At 43.0% G+C, this 18,175-nt stretch overlaps 1 protein-coding gene across 1 annotated transcript in view; it reads right to left on the bottom strand.

Moving 5' to 3' along the window:
- Nucleotides 1-3,566: 3,566 nt before the first annotated feature.
- Nucleotides 3,567-18,175, bottom strand: part of GABRR1 (gamma-aminobutyric acid type A receptor subunit rho1) — a 37,117-nt gene continuing 22,508 nt past the window's right edge. The window contains exons 5-9 of the mRNA XM_019967370.2: nucleotides 16,603-16,685; nucleotides 13,897-14,037; nucleotides 11,429-11,581; nucleotides 9,368-9,564; nucleotides 3,567-7,343 (exon numbers count right to left, since the gene is read on the bottom strand). Coding sequence (XP_019822929.1) covers nucleotides 7,050-7,343; nucleotides 9,368-9,564; nucleotides 11,429-11,581; nucleotides 13,897-14,037; nucleotides 16,603-16,685 — 868 coding nt within the window. The 3' untranslated portion in view covers nucleotides 3,567-7,049. The remainder of the gene's footprint in view (nucleotides 7,344-9,367; nucleotides 9,565-11,428; nucleotides 11,582-13,896; nucleotides 14,038-16,602; nucleotides 16,686-18,175) is intronic.

Here is an 18,175-nt window from a genome sequence, read left to right as displayed (position 1 = left end):
GTACATAATTACAGTATTGAATTTTCTTAAAAAATGTTTTTCAACTTCAGTACAAAGTCATACTGTGTAATAAATGCAACAGAGCAGATTTTTAGATTCTTATCAATGGCTAGAGAATAAGTGCCTCATATGAAAAAAATTACAAGTGTCCGTGTTTTTTTTGGTTTGAACTGGCTTTCAAAATAGAGTCCAAATCTGTTCTTTTTTTCCCAATGATTAAAATGTAAAATGAGAGACAGGGGGGTGGGCGGGGCGCGTAACGAAGCTTCCGCGCATGCGCGGTGAGGCCTGTCTGACCGACCTTCAGCAGGGCCGGCGTCACCATGTTCTCTCCGGCGGGCGTAAAATTTAAAAAAAATAAAAAAATAAAAATAAAATGTAAAATGAGCTTTGATTAGTATAATGGCTCACAGCATCCAGTCGCTTTAAAAAATAAACCTCAGATATACGAAATAGAAAAGAATATCAAGTCAGGGTCTTCAATAGACAAAATTCTTGTTTAGCTCAAAAGACTAGCCATTGCCCCACTGAGCAAACAATGAGTTGCCTTTGAGAGTTTGGACTTTTATCTATTAGTTGTGTTGCTAATGCCTGACACCTTTTTATTTGACCCGAGAGAATGGAAAGCAGTTGCAAAATTTCATGTTTTCCCACTTGAGCTTAATTTATTTAAGGAATAACCAAATCTAGATCCAAGCACTGTTACTGCCTGTGAATGATATAGATTCAGGATTAACCATCACTTCAAGCCTTGTCATCAGACCTGACTCCTTCCTCACAGGAGGATCATGTGTTGTGTATGAGAAGCTTAAAAGAGTTTGATACGAATCTAAGTACCCCTGAACTATAAGAATTCAAGTTTGCTTTTAGCTTGATAGGGGAGTAAGAGGCCACCTGTGAAAAAGTAGACTTGGGTGCAGTTGAAATCTTAGCAAAACTTTAAGCTGTTGTCTGTCCATTAATCTCTGAAAGTGGTGAGGGGCTACTCAGTTATTGTTCAGCCTAATGTTTCCTCAGAGATGGAGCGGTTACCCGCAGCAACTATTTGGTATACCTCCCATTGGCTTAGCTTTTAGCTTCTGCCCATCCATCCAAAGTCACAAAACCCACTCAGGTGGGTTGTGTGTTTTTAAGACAAGCTCTTTTGTAAAAAATATGTATGTAAGAAGAGCTTATAATAGAAAATCCCAGCCAGAAAGAGATCGCAGCCACAGCTGTTTCAGATGTTTATGATGGTGCTCAGTCATGTCCGACTCCTTGTGATCCTATGGACTGTAGCCCACCATGCTCCTCTGTCCATGGGATTTCCCAGGCAAGAATACTGGAGTGGGTTCCCATGCCCTCCTCCAGGGGATCTTTCCAACCTGGAGATTGAACCCACATCTCATGTTTCCTGTAGTGGCAGGCAGGTTCTCTACTACTGGGTCCACCTGGGAAGCCCCTTATCTCTAGGAGTCTCTCCAATCAGATTTTAGCCCATGTTTCCCAGCTTCTGATGTTGCTATTACCCCACCTACCCTCTGCCATTTTCTAAGTTCTGGCGGCCTAAATACTACTTGTTTCATTGATCCAAGGTTGGAACAAAAGAATTTAGAAAATCAAGTGGAAATAATAACAAAATTTAGAAATTAACTCACAAAGCATAGATTTCTTATTCTAAGATAAGAACAATTTGACTAATCAAACTTATCTTCTCTCCTCACCCCAATATGTCATAACTGTATTTATTATTACCTATTAATATATGGCTTTGATTTATCCATTCCCATTGCCAAAGAAATACATTTTTCTGCCTGTACAGAAGCGTGTTCTTCATGTTCAATCAGTTTCTGATGTTTTGGTAATTTGCGGGGGTAGGTTGTTTAACACTGTGAAGTGTCCTTGTTCTGACCTCATTTGCAGACAGCTATTATTGAGTGCAGGGTAGGCTGAGTAGGAAAAAGCTTATTCTGACTCTTGTTTCTAATTCCTTTCACATCTCCTGAAGGGCCAGCTCACCCTCTTTTAGCTCAGTAGAAGGCCTATACAGACTGAAATGGGACTTTGATAAGGGTGGAGAGATACTTGAATTAGCTGTCCTGGGAATTAAGAATTGAGGTCATTTAGAGGATGATGACCTCTGGGATTTTAAGGTCAATGAATCTGGAGGTGACTGTCATGTGTGAGCAGAAAAGGACAATCTTCATAGTGAATAAAGCAAATCACACTAAAAAAAAGGAAAGGTAACTGCCGAGAAAGAGAAGCCATCTGCAATCGTTACAGTACTCATCAGGCATAGCCATTTATGCACTTCATGTCTTTGTGATTCCTGTGGTCTTAAGCTAGTTTGAGTGGGTTCTGTTCCATTGAATCACTAAGGTATAGTTTTGAACTTCCCTGGTTGGCTCAGATGGTAAAGAATCTGCCTGCAATACAAGAGACCTGGGTTTGATCCCCGAATTGGGAAGATCCCCATGAGAAGGGAATGGCTACCCCCACTCCAGTATTCTTGCCTGGAGAATTTCATGGACAGAGGACCCTGGTGGGCTATGGTGTCACATAGAGTCACAAAGAGTCGGACATAACTGAGTGACTAACATTAACAAGGTATAGTTTAGTTCCATTTGTGATTTTTAAAGTCTTAAAAAGCTGAGAACTTGGAATTACACTACACACTATTTACTCAATATAATAATACTACTGATCTCAAATCAGCATCCATTCTATACATTCATTGTTAATATGAGGAAATTAAGTCTAGAGTGTGACAAGAATATTTCCCTAAGAGTATTCATCACAGTATTATTTTTTTATCCAGTGTTAAGGAAAAGATGCACACTCATAGTATGGAATGGTTTTAATGGCTGCAAACTATAGGGAGTTTTTAGTAGGAAAATGGTCATACTATGTCATGGAAAAAAGCCTGTATCAATTTGTATATAACATATGGTGGCAACTTTACAAAACCATGTAGAAAAAAAGATAAGTAACACTAGTTGCCCCTGGCTAATAGGATTATGAATGGGTTTTTTTCTGCTTTTTACAACTTTACAAATTACCATCCCCTCCAAAACAAAAAAGGTAGAAAGAAAGGAAATATTCCTCCCACATAGAGTAAGCATGCAATACTGAGTTGCTTCATGTATAAATGCAGCTCTTACGTAACTTTTTGTGAATGATACTAAAGGTATATGGTCACACAAACCTAGTTCAGTGCTTTGCTCACTTGAATGTACGTAAGAATCACCTGGGGAACTTGTTAACATACAGATTCTAATTGGGTGTGGGGTGAGGCTTGATGTTCTGCTTTCCTAACATGTTCCTAGGTAATGCCAGGGTTCTTCTGGGAATTACAAGTATTTGTCCCAATTATATATAGATAAAAATTAAACAATATTAAATTGAAAAGTTAAAGCATCCAATTATTTTGAGAGTGGTGATAATACTTAAGTGAATTAAATGGTTTTATTCTAACATTATTAATGTGTTTGTTGGATAATGTGCTTTCTTATTACTGCAAATACTGGAATTTCCCATACAAAGAAACTCAGTTGTAACACAGTTTTTTTAATAATCAGAATGAAATGTTCTTTTTCTGTATGCTTTATTTTGATTATTATGACTTACATTCACACACAATTTTGGGCTCCATGGTCAAACCCACAAGTCCATTCCTACAGGGTGGAATGCAGGCTTAGACCTAGGTTTGTGAAGTTCTCCAGTGAATTGGAAATATAAAATAATTAAACAAACTGGTCCTTCACCACAGACAGTTTGAGGAGCACTGCTCTTGAACGTTGCATGCTACATACTAGGTGCTTAGAATTACTTGCTGAATGAATGAATGGATACAGAAAGTGCCACTATTAAAAATGAATAAATAGAAAAGTGCAACTATTAAAAATTTTTTCCTCATATTAATGTTCATGTATTGTGAGTGCCAATTTATTTGTTCAGTATTCAGGTGATACCTGCCTTTTTTTTTTTCTTTAGCTGCACTGCATGGCATGCAGGATCTTAGTCTCCTCACCAGGGATTGAATCCATGCCCCTGCAGTGAGACGCAGTCTTAACCACTGGACCGGCGGGGAAGTCCTCATACCTGCCTGTTAACTAGACAATATTATTAACCAAATCTCTCTACTCTCCAGTCAAGCCAACAAGTTTATTAAGTACTATAGATGTCCACGTATAAAGGGTGGTTTTCTCCAAAATTATCAGAAAAGAGAGTTGCTTTGTATTTGGGTTTTTATGAAGTCAAATTACAGAGTTCTGTCTCAGTGACAGCTTTGAAAGCAAAGTACTGCCACCTCAATCAATGCTGTTAGATGCTTTGTAGAGGTCACCTGAGAGTTGCTAGAAAAGGTAGCAAAGACATTGAGCATGAATTCAATAACTTATTCTTCATACCACTAGTATAGATATCAATGTGAACAAGCCTTTTAAAGATCACTCTAAAAAACAATATTGTATGTGATTATGTTGTAAAGATCAAGAGTAAATACTTATAATATGCACTGTTGTTGTTCAGCTGCTCAGTTGTGTCCGACTCTTTGTGCCCCCATGGACTGCAGCATGCCAGACTTCCCTGTCCTTCACTATCTCCTGGAGTTTGCTCAAACTCATGTCCACTGAGTCAGTGATGCCATCCAACCATCTCATCCTGTCGCCCCCGTCTCCTCCTGCCCTCAGATGCACTATCTATACTGTTATGAAGCTGAATAATTCCCTAATTGTGTCTTCCCAAAATTTGTATTTTGAAGTTCTCACCCCTGTGATTTCTTTGAAGATAGGGCCTTCAAAGAGGTAATTAAGGTTAAATGAGATCGCAAGGGCAGGGCTGAAATCCAATATGACTTGTGTCACGTAAAAGAAGAGACACCAAAGACGCATGTGCTCAGACAAAGAGGCCAGACGAGGGCAGCAAGGAGGCGGCATCTGCCAGCCCAGGAGACAGACCTCAGGAGAAAACAAACCTGCCAACCCCTTGACCTTGGACTTCCAGCCTCCAGAACTGAAAGAAAATGAATCTCTATTGTTTAAGCTGCCCAGTTTACGGTACTCCACTCTGGCAGCCTGAGCAGACTAATACAATACAGCATCCTATATGCTGGTTCAAATGGCAAAGCTCCCCAAACGCTGTGGATGGAAGTGCACATTATGTGTCCTGGAAACCCGCCCAGATGGTTCAAAGTGGTCCTGCTCCGAGGAAAAAGCAAGTGGCGAAGATGTTTGTGAAATTTGATTGGAATTGTTTCCTAAAATAAGCATGAAAAAGGTAATGTTCTAAAAATATTTTTAGTATTAAAAGTTTACATTTAACTATTTCATCTATATTGCTTTACATTTTTCTACTAGTTGCTATTAAAAAAAAAAAAACTTTTTTTTATTTCAAGAAAATGGGAGATTGCCCTGTAGTTAGACTTTCTGAAATTTTGGTTGTTTTTTTTTTTTTTAAAGACCAAAGTATAGCCCTCATGAAGAAATAACGTGATATAGGGATCAAATTAGCTTTGGAGTGAAAATGACAAGGTATAGAGTTTATTTGAATTTCAAACAAATGCTTTATGCATAAATTTGATGGGAGTTGATCCTGTGGCTATATAGTATGAATAGCTATATGTTGTTTAAATAATACACCAAATTAGAACCCTCTCCTTTATCCCCTGCCCTGATATCAGTGGCCATTATTTTCTGGTTCACAGAAGATGCTGGTATTCACTGAGTATAAATGGAGCTATCCAGTGATATGTAACCATTTCTTTTTCATTTTGGCATTCTCTTCTACATTCAGTAACCACGTATTTCTCATCCTAACAAGTTATAGGTAGTCCCAAATGATGCATTTCCTTGTCATGGTTATGCAGAAAAAGTCAGTCTAATCCCAGGCTCATCAGTGAAGATATCACATTACTAACTTCACTTTGAATTTGGACAGGCTGCAAGGTGGAGATTCATGAAGCAGTGATTATTAAACAGGGAATGCTGCTGCTGCTGCTGCTAAGTCACTTCAATCGTGTCCAACTCTGTGCGATCCCAGAGACAGCAGCCCACCAGTCTCCCCCGTCCATGGGATTTTCCAGGCAAGAGTACTGGAGTGGGGTGCCATTGCCTTCTCCAAACAGGGAATACTCACACACAGATTTTCTAGGCTAGTTACCTCTATGACAAAACTGACAAAATGCCTGCAAATAGTTTCTTCTTCAAAGTTTCCCTACCAGGGAAATACCTACCAAAATCAGAAACCACTGTACCACTCTAAAGAGCTTTTGTTGTGAAGAGGTGAATCCTTAGGAACCACAAGATGTAAATAAAGTAGGAATATTATTATTGCCTTGTAATGAAACCAACACAAAGAAATGCATATAAAATAGGTAAGAGGCTACAGACTGAAGCATAAGTTTTGGTCAAAGTGGGGATTTAGGTGCATGTAAATGAGTGGCTCAGCAGTAAAGAATCCGCCTGCCAATACAGGAGATGTGGGTTTGATACCTGGGTCAGGAAGATCCCCTGGAGACAGAAACAGCAACTCTTTCCAGTATTTTTGCCTGGTAAATCCCATGGACAGAGGAGCCTGCTGGGCTACACGGTCCATAGGATCGCAAAGAGTCGGACATGACTTAATGACTAAACAACAGCAACGAAAGAACTTCAGGTGCTTCCCAGATCCACCTGGTCCAGAGACTAGAGTGACACTCACATAAAGGATATGGTTCGTAGGAATAAGTATCTAGAGTCTAAAAGAGGTTGAACTACATGTGCCTACCCCATCCCAGTGTGCCTTTTCTCTTAGAAAAGCAGTGTGCTTTTCTAAGAGATCCCAGTAACAACTATCATCAGTTGCTATGGGTATCTCTATACCTGCAGTACCAAATATAATGCTGTGTATACAATAAGCGGTTAATACGTGTAAATTAAACCAGTAAGTGCCTTGTCAGTGTAGTTTTGGAAAGCTGGAAAAGGGTGGGTACTGGGAACTTTCTTTTCATCATAACCTTAAAGTATGTCTCATCATTCAATTATTTCTGTAGTACATACAGAAGAATGTGAAATGTATAGAATTACAGGCATTTATGAGAAAATCGACCAGTATATTAAATTGAATAAGATGTATGCAGCTGGAAAAATGATCCTTGAGTATTTATCGATGGCGTGGGTGTCAATCCTCATGCTCACATAGCTGCTCCTCTGGCTTTTCCTCTGCGGGGAGCTCCTCTCCGAGGCCAGCGTCAGCTGCACCATCATCCTGTCGGGCTTGTCTCCGTTCTCGGGGGTATAGTTGCCCAGGTCATTCACCTCCCCGTCACTGTAACTGCCGTCCAGGAGGACCGCGCGTGGCTGAGGCAACCCGCAGGTGCAGGGAAGCTGTGGACACAGCAAACACATGCTGGAATTCAAGCTCAGCCAACAAAGTTGCACAGAGGAGGGGATCGCCTTTTCCTACTTTCTTTCAAGGTGTGTGTGTTAGTTGCTCAGTCGTGTCTCATTCTTTGTGACCCCCCCTGGACTGTAGCCCACCAGGCCCCTCTGTCCATGGGATTCTGCAGATAAGGAAACTGGAGTGGATTGCCATTCCCTTCTCCAGAGGATCTTTCTGACCCAGGGATCAATCCCTACTCTCCTGCACTGCAAGCAGATTCTTTATCATTTGAGCTACAGGGAGGTTCTTTCTTTTAAGGGGTTGTGGAAATAATGATGGTGGCACTGTAAACATTTTATCAATGAAAGAGCAGATAACCCATCAACTGTTAGGAAACACCAAGTCATATCGGAGGCCCACAAGAAGGATCACGATCAGATCATTGCCATGTTCTCTGATATGACCCCTGAATGTCACCCCACTCCAGTACTCTTGCCTGGGAAATCCCATGGATGGAGGAGCCTGGTAGGCTACAGTCCATGGGGGTCGCAGAGAGTCGGACACGACTGAGCGACTTCACTTTCATTTTTTGCTTTCATGCATTGGAGAAGGAAGCGGCAACCCACTCCGGTATTCTTGCCTGGAGAGTCCCAGGGATGGTGGAGCCTGGTGGGCTGCTGTCTATGGGGTCGCGCAAGTCGGACACGACTGACGTGACTTAGCAGCAGCAGTAGCAGAAATGTTTGCAGTTATTATGTGTGTATGTGTGTGTGTGTGTGTATGAGAGGGGGAGAGAGAGAAAGAGAGAGACATGGGATGGGAATTTGAAAAGTGTGGCATTGTGGGGATAGTTTCCTCTACAGAACCTGAGTTTTCTGGAGGAGATAATCATTGAACTGCAGACAGGAGAATGAAGGGGAAACCAGGTGGGAGGGAAGGTGATCTGGGAAGTGGTGGGAGTTGTATGAGCTCACATATTAAGGAAATTTTCCTAGAATGGAGGATGTGCTTCCTTGGAAGCTTATATATATATAAGCTTTCAAGAGACAGACATATCTATCCATCTATCTATGTATAATACATATATATAATGTTTATTGCAGCATTTATTATAATGGCAAAAAATGGAAAAAAAACACTGCCCATCAATAGGGGAATAAATCATGTTATACTACATCCAAGACATTCTTTATTATGCAACTATTAAAAAGATTGTCTTGGAAAGAGACATTTCTGGAAGCTTCTTTTATGATTCCTCTAAATCATTTGTCCCACCATGTTGAATTGCCATTTACTTTTATCACTGAACTAGGAACACCACCAAGATTGAAGCAACCTGGCCTTAGTTAACTTGACTTAGCAGATCCTGGTCTATGTGTGGGTGCTCAGTTGTTCAGTCCTGCCTGACTCTTTGAGATCCCATGGACAGCAGCCCACTAGGCTCCTCTGTCCATGGAATTTTCCAGGCAAGAATACTAGAGTTGGTTGCCATTTCCAGGAAGCTAGTTTATGCTGCTGCTGCTGCTGCTAAGTCGCTTCAGTCATGTCCCACTCTGTGCGACCCCATAGACAGCAGCCTACCAGGCTCCTCGGTCCCTGGGATTCTCCAGGTAAGAACACTGGAGTGGGTTGCCGCCTCCTTCTCCAACGCATGAAAGTGAAAAGTGAAAAGTGAAAGTGAAGTCACTCAGTCGTGTCCGACTTTACGGGACCCCATGGACTGCAGCCTTCCAGGATCCTCCGTCCATGGGAGTTTCCAGTCAAGAGTACTGGAGTGGGTTGCCATTGCCTTCTCCGAGGCTAGTTTATGGTAGGTGCTAAATAAATGTTTGAATGAGTAAAAGAGGTAGCTCAGAGTAAATTTCACACCATTTAACTTATTCTCTTGTTTGCTCTTCACAGCTAACTGGTGAAATAGTGGAGGAGGGAGTGCCATTACCCTATTTTACAGAGGAAGTCGGACCTGCCCAAGGTCCATTGCTAGACCAGATCCTACCCTTGCAGACACTCCTGCTCATGGTAAAGTCACCTTCTCCTGTGGCTTCCGCTCCTTCCGCTCCTGCACGGTGGTCAGGTAGTTGACGGCCGCGTACTCCAGCACTGAGAGGAACACGAACACGAAGCTGACCCAGAGGTAGATGTCCACGGCCTTGATGTAGGACACGCGGGGCATGGAGGCGTTCACGCCCGTGATGATGGTGGACATGGTCAGCACCGTGGTGATCCCTGCAGACACAGAGAGAAAGGAGCAGGGGTTTGTCTTCCACCAAACCCACTGGATGTCTCCGTGCCTCTTCTTTCTCCCAGCTGCTCCTCTGGCCTAGAACGTCTCCCTCCCTGGCCCTCCAGCTGCTCAAGTTTCCAGTTTTAGCTTTTATAAAGTTTCTCCTATTCCTCTGCTCCCAGCTGTATCCCTGAATCTTTTTTTTTTTTTTGCTCTGCTCAGTGTCATATCTTAGTTCCCAGACTAGGGATTGAACCTGAGCGCCCTGCAGTGAAAGCATGGAGTCTTAATGCAGTCAAAGTATGGCGTCTTAAGCGCCGGACTGCCAGGGAGTTCCCCCTCCTTGTGTCTTCATCCTGGCACCTTTATCACTTTGTTTTTCCGCAGAGAGCCCCTGACAGGTTAGCAGTAAGACAATTCTTTACATTCAGTTGCTTAAAACAAAGATTGCAGAGGAGTTCCCTGGTAGTCTAGTGGTTAGGATTCAATCCCTGGCTGGGAAATTGAGATTTCACAAGCCTTGCAAAATAGTCAAAAAATAAATTAATTAACTTTATTCATAAAATAAATATTTATAAACAAAATAAGAAGAAGACTGTATATACGAGCAGGTATGTATGTTTCTTGGAACTCCTTCTCCAAAAGAGGGGGGGAAAGTACACAAGTTGCATTTTAATCTATGTGTCCTTGTTGCTGGGGTAGAATCCTGTAGTCCTTGGCCTGTGTTGTCAGCTGCCAGGGCCTGCTGGGTCCTGGACCTGGCTGCCCACACTGCAATGTTGACTTAAGGACCCTGTCAATTTTACCAAGAATGATGTTAACCTCATTTATGGGAGACAGATTCTGAAACTAGAATATTTATTTATTCAGCACAGTAACTGTTCAAGCTACAGAACAACCGTTAAAGGCCAGGGCATCTGTCAGTGGGAATGTCCCTGAGATTTCAAATTAAGCTCAGAACATTTGCTTGGCAAACACCAAATCACAGCGGATTGGGGTCATCTTAAGAGCCAGCACCAATCCAGTTTCACTAAAACCTGGTGAGTCATTCTCTCCCTTGAAGCCCCAGGACCTCTGAGCCATGGTGGTGCGTGTGGAATGGGTGCAATATTTAAATCAGGGAAGAGAGTGGATGGCAAACAGCCATTGATAGTACAGTAGGGATTCTCAGACTTGAGTATGTATAAGAATTACTAGGGGAGGGACTTCTCTGGAAGTCCAGTGGTTGAGACTTCACCTTCCAATGCAGGGGTGTAGGTTCGAGTTCTGGTCAAGGAACTAGGATCCCACATGCCTCTCAGCCAAAAAAATCAAAACATAAAACAGAAGCAGTGTTATAACAAACTAAATAAAGACTTTAAAAATGATCCACATCGAAGGAAAAAAAAAAAAAAAAAAGGTTTACTGGGGGAGCTTGTTCAAAATGCAAATTCCTGGAACTCTCTCAGAGATTCTGATCCTATACATGTAGATAGACCCCAGGATTCTTCATTTTAAACAATTTCCCCCACAGAATCTATCACAAAGATCCCTTGGGCCACCTTTTGAAAAGCCCTGTTACAGAATGTGACTTTCTTATCCAGGTGAGCAGAGAAAGCACCGCAGACCAGGACAACCCACTCCAGGACTCAGCTCTAATAAGATTAAAGATGAACTGTTTGTGTGGACTCCCAGGAGGACCTATAAACAGCTTTGCTGCACAGATTCTTAATAGTGGCATTATACCTGTGAATGAATAACTTGATGTTTTTCTGAGTTATAATGCCCACCGGGATTCAGGACCCATTTGGAAAGAAGGGTTTTTAATCTGGAAGGAATTCCTTGTATTTTCAGATGTCTGGAACGTGCACTTGAGATGTTGCTTACCTAAAGGGACTCTGGCGGGCACGGCTCTGCGGTCGATCCAGAAGGACACCCAGGACAGCATGACCATCAGGGTGGCGGGAAAGTAGGTTTGGAGCAAGAAGAAGAAGATGTGGCGACGCAACGTGAAGTTGATGTACAGACGGTTGTACCAGCCTGCGGGACACAGGAAGAAGAAAGAATACACACCATAGCCACTCAGCTTCCCCATAGGACCGATTTGATTCAGAGAATCATAAATGCCTTAGACGCTTGCCTGTAAACTTACCCTACCTTTATAAAATGGAAGACAGAAAAACCATGGAACAGAATAATTATATGATAACCCACATCATACGGGTTAGTACATTTCAAGGAATCTTTGGCCCCCATCCTATACACAAAGGGAACCCCTCCGGAAGGCCATGTAAGACTTTTGTTACTCAAATATGGCACATGGCCCAGCAGCATCACCATCACTTGGGTGCTTGTTAGAAGCGCAGATTCTCGGACCCTGCCCTAGATCTACTGAATCATAACTTCCTTTTGGGAATTTCCTGATTGTCCAGTGGTTAGAACTTGGTGCTTTCGCTGTGGTGGCCCAGGTTCAACCCCTGGTCAGGGAAATAAGATCCCACAAGCCCCGCACTGTGGTCAAAAAAAAATAAAAAGAAACTTCTTTTAACACTCCTCTCCACATGATTCTTACATATGTTAAAGCTTGAGATGTGTGGATTTAACAACTCCCTCTGGATTTCTTTATGGGGGAAAAATATGTTTAAAGTAAAAATACCTTGCTCACTACAACAGTGCATTTAGGCTATGCTTTAGCTTCACCCTGGTGCTCTTTACAAGGAAAACTTGTATGGAGGAATTGAAGGGAACAGAGAATGGTAGAAGGAGAGGAAAAGGCAGGATAAACTTGACATGACAAGAACTGAAAATAAAATGGGGACTTGGCAGCATTAACTGGAAAACTGGCATCCCAGGACAATTTTAGTGCAACAGTTATATTTATAACAGCTCCAGAAAGTGATTGTGGAGGTGCTAGAGATTGAATATGTCCTTCTCAAATTCATGGGTTGAAACCTAATCCTCTAAGTGATGGTATTTGCAGGTGGGGCCTTTGGAAGGTGATTTCATTGTGAGTGGGATTGGTGCCCTTACACAATAGGCCTCAGAGAGTTCTCTTGCACCTTCTTTCATGTGAGGACACAGTGAGTCCTAGGAAGGAGGCTTTCATCAGACACTGAATATTTTAGACTCCAGGAAAGATGAGCCTGTCTGTGAGGCTCTGTGGGGGTTGTAAGTAGGGTGAGTTTCCTTGATCTTGACTTCCCAGCCTCCAGAACTGTGCAAAACAAGTTCCTGTTGTTTAGAAGCCACCCAGTCTGTGGCTTCCTGGTGGCTCAGTGGTAAAGAATCTGCCTGCCAATGTAGGAGATGCAGAAGACGCCGGTTCGCTACCTGCATTGGCAAGATCCCCTGGAGGAGGAAATGGTGATCCACTCTAGTATTCTTGATCCCATGGACAGAGGAGCCTGGTAGGCTACAAGTTTATGGGGTTGCAAAGACTCAGACACAACTGAGCACACACACACACACACACAGAATTATGGTAGTTTTTTATAGCAGCCTAAGCACACTCAGACAAGAGGGAATGTCAAAATGCTAAGAGTCAAAGGAATGAGGGTTCCCTGAAGGACCAAGACTGGTGGGTGAGGTATGCAAAAAATAAGAGACGTGATATCACCATATGTTGGAAATGAACAATGCCTTCTGTTACAGATCAAAGAGTGTAGTCAACCATGCAGTGTTTTGGCAACAGAAATTGCGGAAAGATAAGAGCAAAGTCATCTTGAAAGGCAATTAGTTGCAAGGGTTGGAGAGAGTGAAGCTCAGCTGTAACCTCAGCTGCCAGGAGGAAGGCCACAGCGCCTGTCCACAGGCAATGTGGTGGTGGAGGCGGGGGGCAGCGGTGGCAAGCTTGCCCAGACTTGGTTCAAAAAACAACAACGATACTGCCCGTGGGGTGTGTAGTTCCTGCACTGTGGCTCACAAGAGGGTCATGAGAGGAGCTGTGCAAACAGTATGGAAGCAGGGGATTGGTTAAGAGAGAAGCACTCAAAGGTGCTAAAGTCAAGAGAACATGAATGGAAAATAATAAACCTGGAATTGGACTATTTTTGCCTATTGGACAGGGGTCTCTGGGAGTCATATCAGGGTGAAATTTCTGCTGTTAAACTGTCAATGCAATTGTCTCAAATAGACCTACACAGAGGGCTTATGTTGTAGTTTTTATTAAGATTTTCTAGATTATCACTTCTGATGCTGTGGTGGTATCAAAAAACCTCCCTCACCCCGTGCTCACCACCCTCTAGACCCGATCTGGAAATCTCATCTTTGGTTTCAAATCCTAGAGGCACAGGCTCTGCTCACTTGATAACCAATCCACACGCCTCCTGAGATCCAAGTAGCCCCCTCGCCCTCACCTGTGCTGCTGTAGAAGGCCAGCTTCGTGGTGGTGTGGAATTCCTGGATGAGGAACTGGGAGAGGGAGATCCGCTCATCTGTCTTTAAGGAGTCATTGCCTTTCTTCCAGTAGAGCATGAGGTCATCTTCCGTGTAGGCATCTGAAAAGACAAGATGGCATCAGACGCCAGGAAAGATGAGCCTGTCTGTGAGGCTCTGTGGGGGTTGTAACAAGATCAGCTGAATAAACAAACTGCAGTCCAACAAAGCAAAACAAAATCCAAAAAGACAAATCTAATTCTCCTCAGTCTTCCAGAATCATCAGGGCAAAGCTCTCAGGCCTAAATACTCATCCTGACTGCAAAAGTGTTCACCCTTCAAGTCAGCCTAAAAGCAGATGAAATTGCTATTTTTGTAGACTAGAAACTACAATTTGCTCTTTAAAAAAAATTTTTTTTTTTTGCAGGTTAAATAGTGGCAACATTGCATATAGTTCAACTTTCTTAACCACAGGTAATCTAGCCCTTTCTTCTTTCAAAGGGTGATGATGCATCATTGATGGCAAACACCTTTACACACTCTCAGGTAATAGGGGCTGAATTCTAGCAAGAAAAGACCCACAAGGAGATTTGCAGCCAAACAAGGTCTTTCTGTGCAGGCCTCTCATTGCTCTGCGCAGGGTAGAATCAAGGGGATTTCCCTGAGGATCCCTCCCTCCAGTCCCATACTTCCCCACCCCACTTATTGTAGGTGAGCACACTGCTTACCCCAACCCAGCAGACCTACCTGCTGTTTGAGCAGAACTAGGAGTAAAACCTGAAGGGGCTGCTCCTGTGTCAACCGTTCTTTCTGGGGTTCCCCGAGGGTCTGTTTTATTCCTCTTTTATTCTACCTTTAACCTTAACGTGTCGACTTGGCCAGGCTATAGTAAGTACCCAGTGATTCAATCTGGCACTAATCTGGGTGCTGCTGGGGAGATGCTTGTTGCTGTGTTATCTACACCTAGCTCACATGAAATAAAGATGACCCAGGATAACCTGGGTGGGTCTGATCCCATCAGTTGAAAGGCCTTAAGAGCGGACCTGAGGTTTCCTGGAGGAAGATAAAATTCCACATGTGGACAGCAGGGTGGGCTCCTGCCCACCAGGCCACAGTCACATAAGCCCGTCCTCTGCACTAGCCCGCTCCCTGTGTATGTCCTATGGCAGTAGTCCCCAACATTTTTGGCACCAGGGGCCAGTTTTGTGGAAGACGGTTTTCTCCCTGGACCAGGGTAGGGGGCATAGTTTAAAGCACATTTCATTTATTGTGCACTTTATTTCGATTATTGTTCCATCAGCTCCACCTCAGATCATTAGGCGTTAGATCCTGAAGGCTGGGGACCCCCGTCCTATGTTTCTGTTTCTCTGGTGAAAGCCTGACAGGTACCACTGCCTGGGTATCATAGGGAAAGCAAAATTCTGGAGCCAACGATTAGTCCCTCGCTGTTAAGCTCCATAAAGGAGATAACAGTAACCTTCTCACAGGGAGCTTGGGAGGATTAAAGGACAGAGCAGGCCGAAAGCTACGGTGCACGAGGCAGTCACTCCCTTGGTCCTGGGATTTATTCTCCCTGACCCCACGTTGAGCGGCCCACAGAGCTGTCCCTCCTATGTGTGGAGTCCATGTCCCTGCGCTCCTCAGCCCTGGGTGATTGGAGCCAGGAGACTCCTGATCCACCACCACGGCCCTGGCAGGCTTACCAAGATGCCCCAGGTCAACGAAAGTCCTCACTGAGACTCTGACATGGGCTGGGACGTGTCAGTGGGTGTGTGCTGGTTTGAGACGAGTGTAGAAGGAGTCATGGTGGGGGGTGGACCAGACTGTGACAGTCAGAGGAAACGTTTTGGCAGAGATTGGAGCACGGGGCAGGTGCATAGAGAGCTAGGGATGGCAGTCCTGGACACGGCCGCAGCCTTGGTCCTCCTATGGCTATTTAATTTTCCAGGGTTTCTGCATGTGTGTAAGTTTCCCAAGGCCCCTAGGTTATGCCTGAGTGTCTCAGCCACCACCTGCACTCACTTGTGCCCTGGTGCAGTTGCTGCCCAACTTGTTTTCACCAGGAAATTCTTCAATGGAAACCTTACTCAGAAGAGCAATAAAAGAGATCCACAGGAGCTCTCTGGTGGACTGTGTGATGAATGCCATGCTGGGGGCTTGGAAGGAGACCCACGTTTGCTGAGCCCTCAGCTCCCCTTACCCAGGCACTTGCCCTGGGGAACTGGGAAACCTTCAGTTTCCACAGGACCGAGTTTATAACCACTGCCATGAGTATTAAAAGGGTCAATTATGGGAATAAAAGGTTTTCAGTGCCAAATTTGTTCCTGATTTTCAAACTTACCTGAGATATTGCTTCTATCTGAAAAGTCATCTCAAAATCATAGTCACCTGTGATGATCTAGAGGGGTGGTAGGATGGGGTGGGAGGTGGGAGGAAGGTTCAAGAGGGAGGGAACACACATATACCTATGGCTAATTCATGTTGATATATGGCATAAACCAACACGATATTGTAAAGCAATTATCCTCCAATTAAAAATAAATAAATTAATTAAAATTTATTAAGAGATTAAATTTCATGTAAAAAAAAAAAAAGAGAAACAAGATATTCTGCTCCTACTCCTGAGAGTCAGAGGCTCTAGGGTAACTTAAGGTCTGCGGGGGCTGTCTGAGCATAGGCTTACTCACAGCTCTCAATTTCAAGCGAGCACGTTTGTGTGTCCAGGGGAAACCGGCTGAAGTCCATGTTGCACATGGCGGTCACTGTAACCCTAGAAACAAACAGATAAAATCCAATGTACAGAAGCTGCAAAATATAAGCGCAAAATGATAAAACAAAAAGAAAAGGCCTCTGCTTCCTCCCAATATAGAAGAATCTTGTAGTTCATAAGCAGTGTGCCAGGACCTAGAGAACCAAGTAGCTTATGTGTGATTTCCACACTGGAGAACTCTTGGGTGTTTATGTTTAACCCCAGGCTCACCATGGGGCCAACAATGACTCCACTAACCCCCATCGCATGCAAGCATTTTAGAGAAGCAATGGTCTCCATCGATAAAACAATGTGGGGACTTCTTTTGTGGTCCAATGATTAAGATTTCGCCTTCCAGGGGAGGGGGTGCAGGTTCAATCTCTGGTCAGGGAGCGAAGATCCCACATGCCTTGTGGCCAGAAAACCAAAACATAAAACAGAAGCAGTAATGTAACAAATTCAATAAATGTTTTTTTTTTTTAAAGAACCACTTCTGAAATTAAAAGTAAATAAAAAATAAAACAATGTGAAACCACAACTCCTATGGCTTCTTAAAAGAAACCGTAAGAGTATATTGCTCTCCTGTTTCAGATTCATTCAAATTCTTCTTTTCTTGATTTTACTGACATTCACTATTTGTGTACAATGTTTTTACAATAATATTCATGAAGTATTTATGCCAGTTGCCAAATTAGGCATTCTATTTTTTTTTACAATGTTGATATTTCTATATTGATAATAACATCTACTAGTGGGCACAGGTGTTCTTAGTGGATAATTCCATAGAGATCATAAAAATGGAAAAACACTGGAAGATCTTATGCATCAACATGCAAGCACTTGCTAGCATCTAATGATTTTGCTTCGGAGTTTACACAGGAAAATTGGCTTTTGCGTCAAAGAATAAGCAAAGACAGATTGTTAGTCGTAGAAGATCTCCCACCCGGTGTGGAATTCCATGGCAGGGTATTATTAACAGTCATTAGCTTTGAACATACTATGTTTCCTTCAGCCACAGAAAATTGGCTATGTATAAGTTATGAAAATTATCTGGATAATTCATGGCCAAAAAGAAAAAATCACTTTTAAATGGAAATTTCAAGGAAAAGAGCTTTTTTTGAAACTCAGTTATCCAGATATTTGCCTTATTTTCCTCATTCCATTTGAGTGTTGTAGGGAGGGATCTTGTATTGTTAGCAGCTGGATCATCTTATCTCCCCTGGGAATACTGATACACAGGATGTATTTTTGGGGGGGTGGTCAGGCCAGCCTCTGACTTGGACACCTAATGGGTGGGCTCCCATTTCTATGGGTGCATCACCAGCACAACCATACCTGATGGCATCACCAGCAAGAAAGAAACTAGGGGCTAAGCTTGGAGACACTTGTGGCAAACTTTGGGGACATCAGATGTCAAATGCAGGTAGGTTTTGCTATGAACGAAAGTATTAAACAGCTCTTCTCTCTGTTGTCAGTTGATACAGGAACAGGTTTTTTAGAATCACAGACAT

This window comes from Bos indicus, chromosome 9, assembly GCF_029378745.1.
Source record: "Bos indicus isolate NIAB-ARS_2022 breed Sahiwal x Tharparkar chromosome 9, NIAB-ARS_B.indTharparkar_mat_pri_1.0, whole genome shotgun sequence".
NCBI lineage: Eukaryota > Metazoa > Chordata > Mammalia > Artiodactyla > Bovidae > Bos > Bos indicus.
This window is presented reverse-complemented; position numbering and strand designations above follow the sequence as displayed.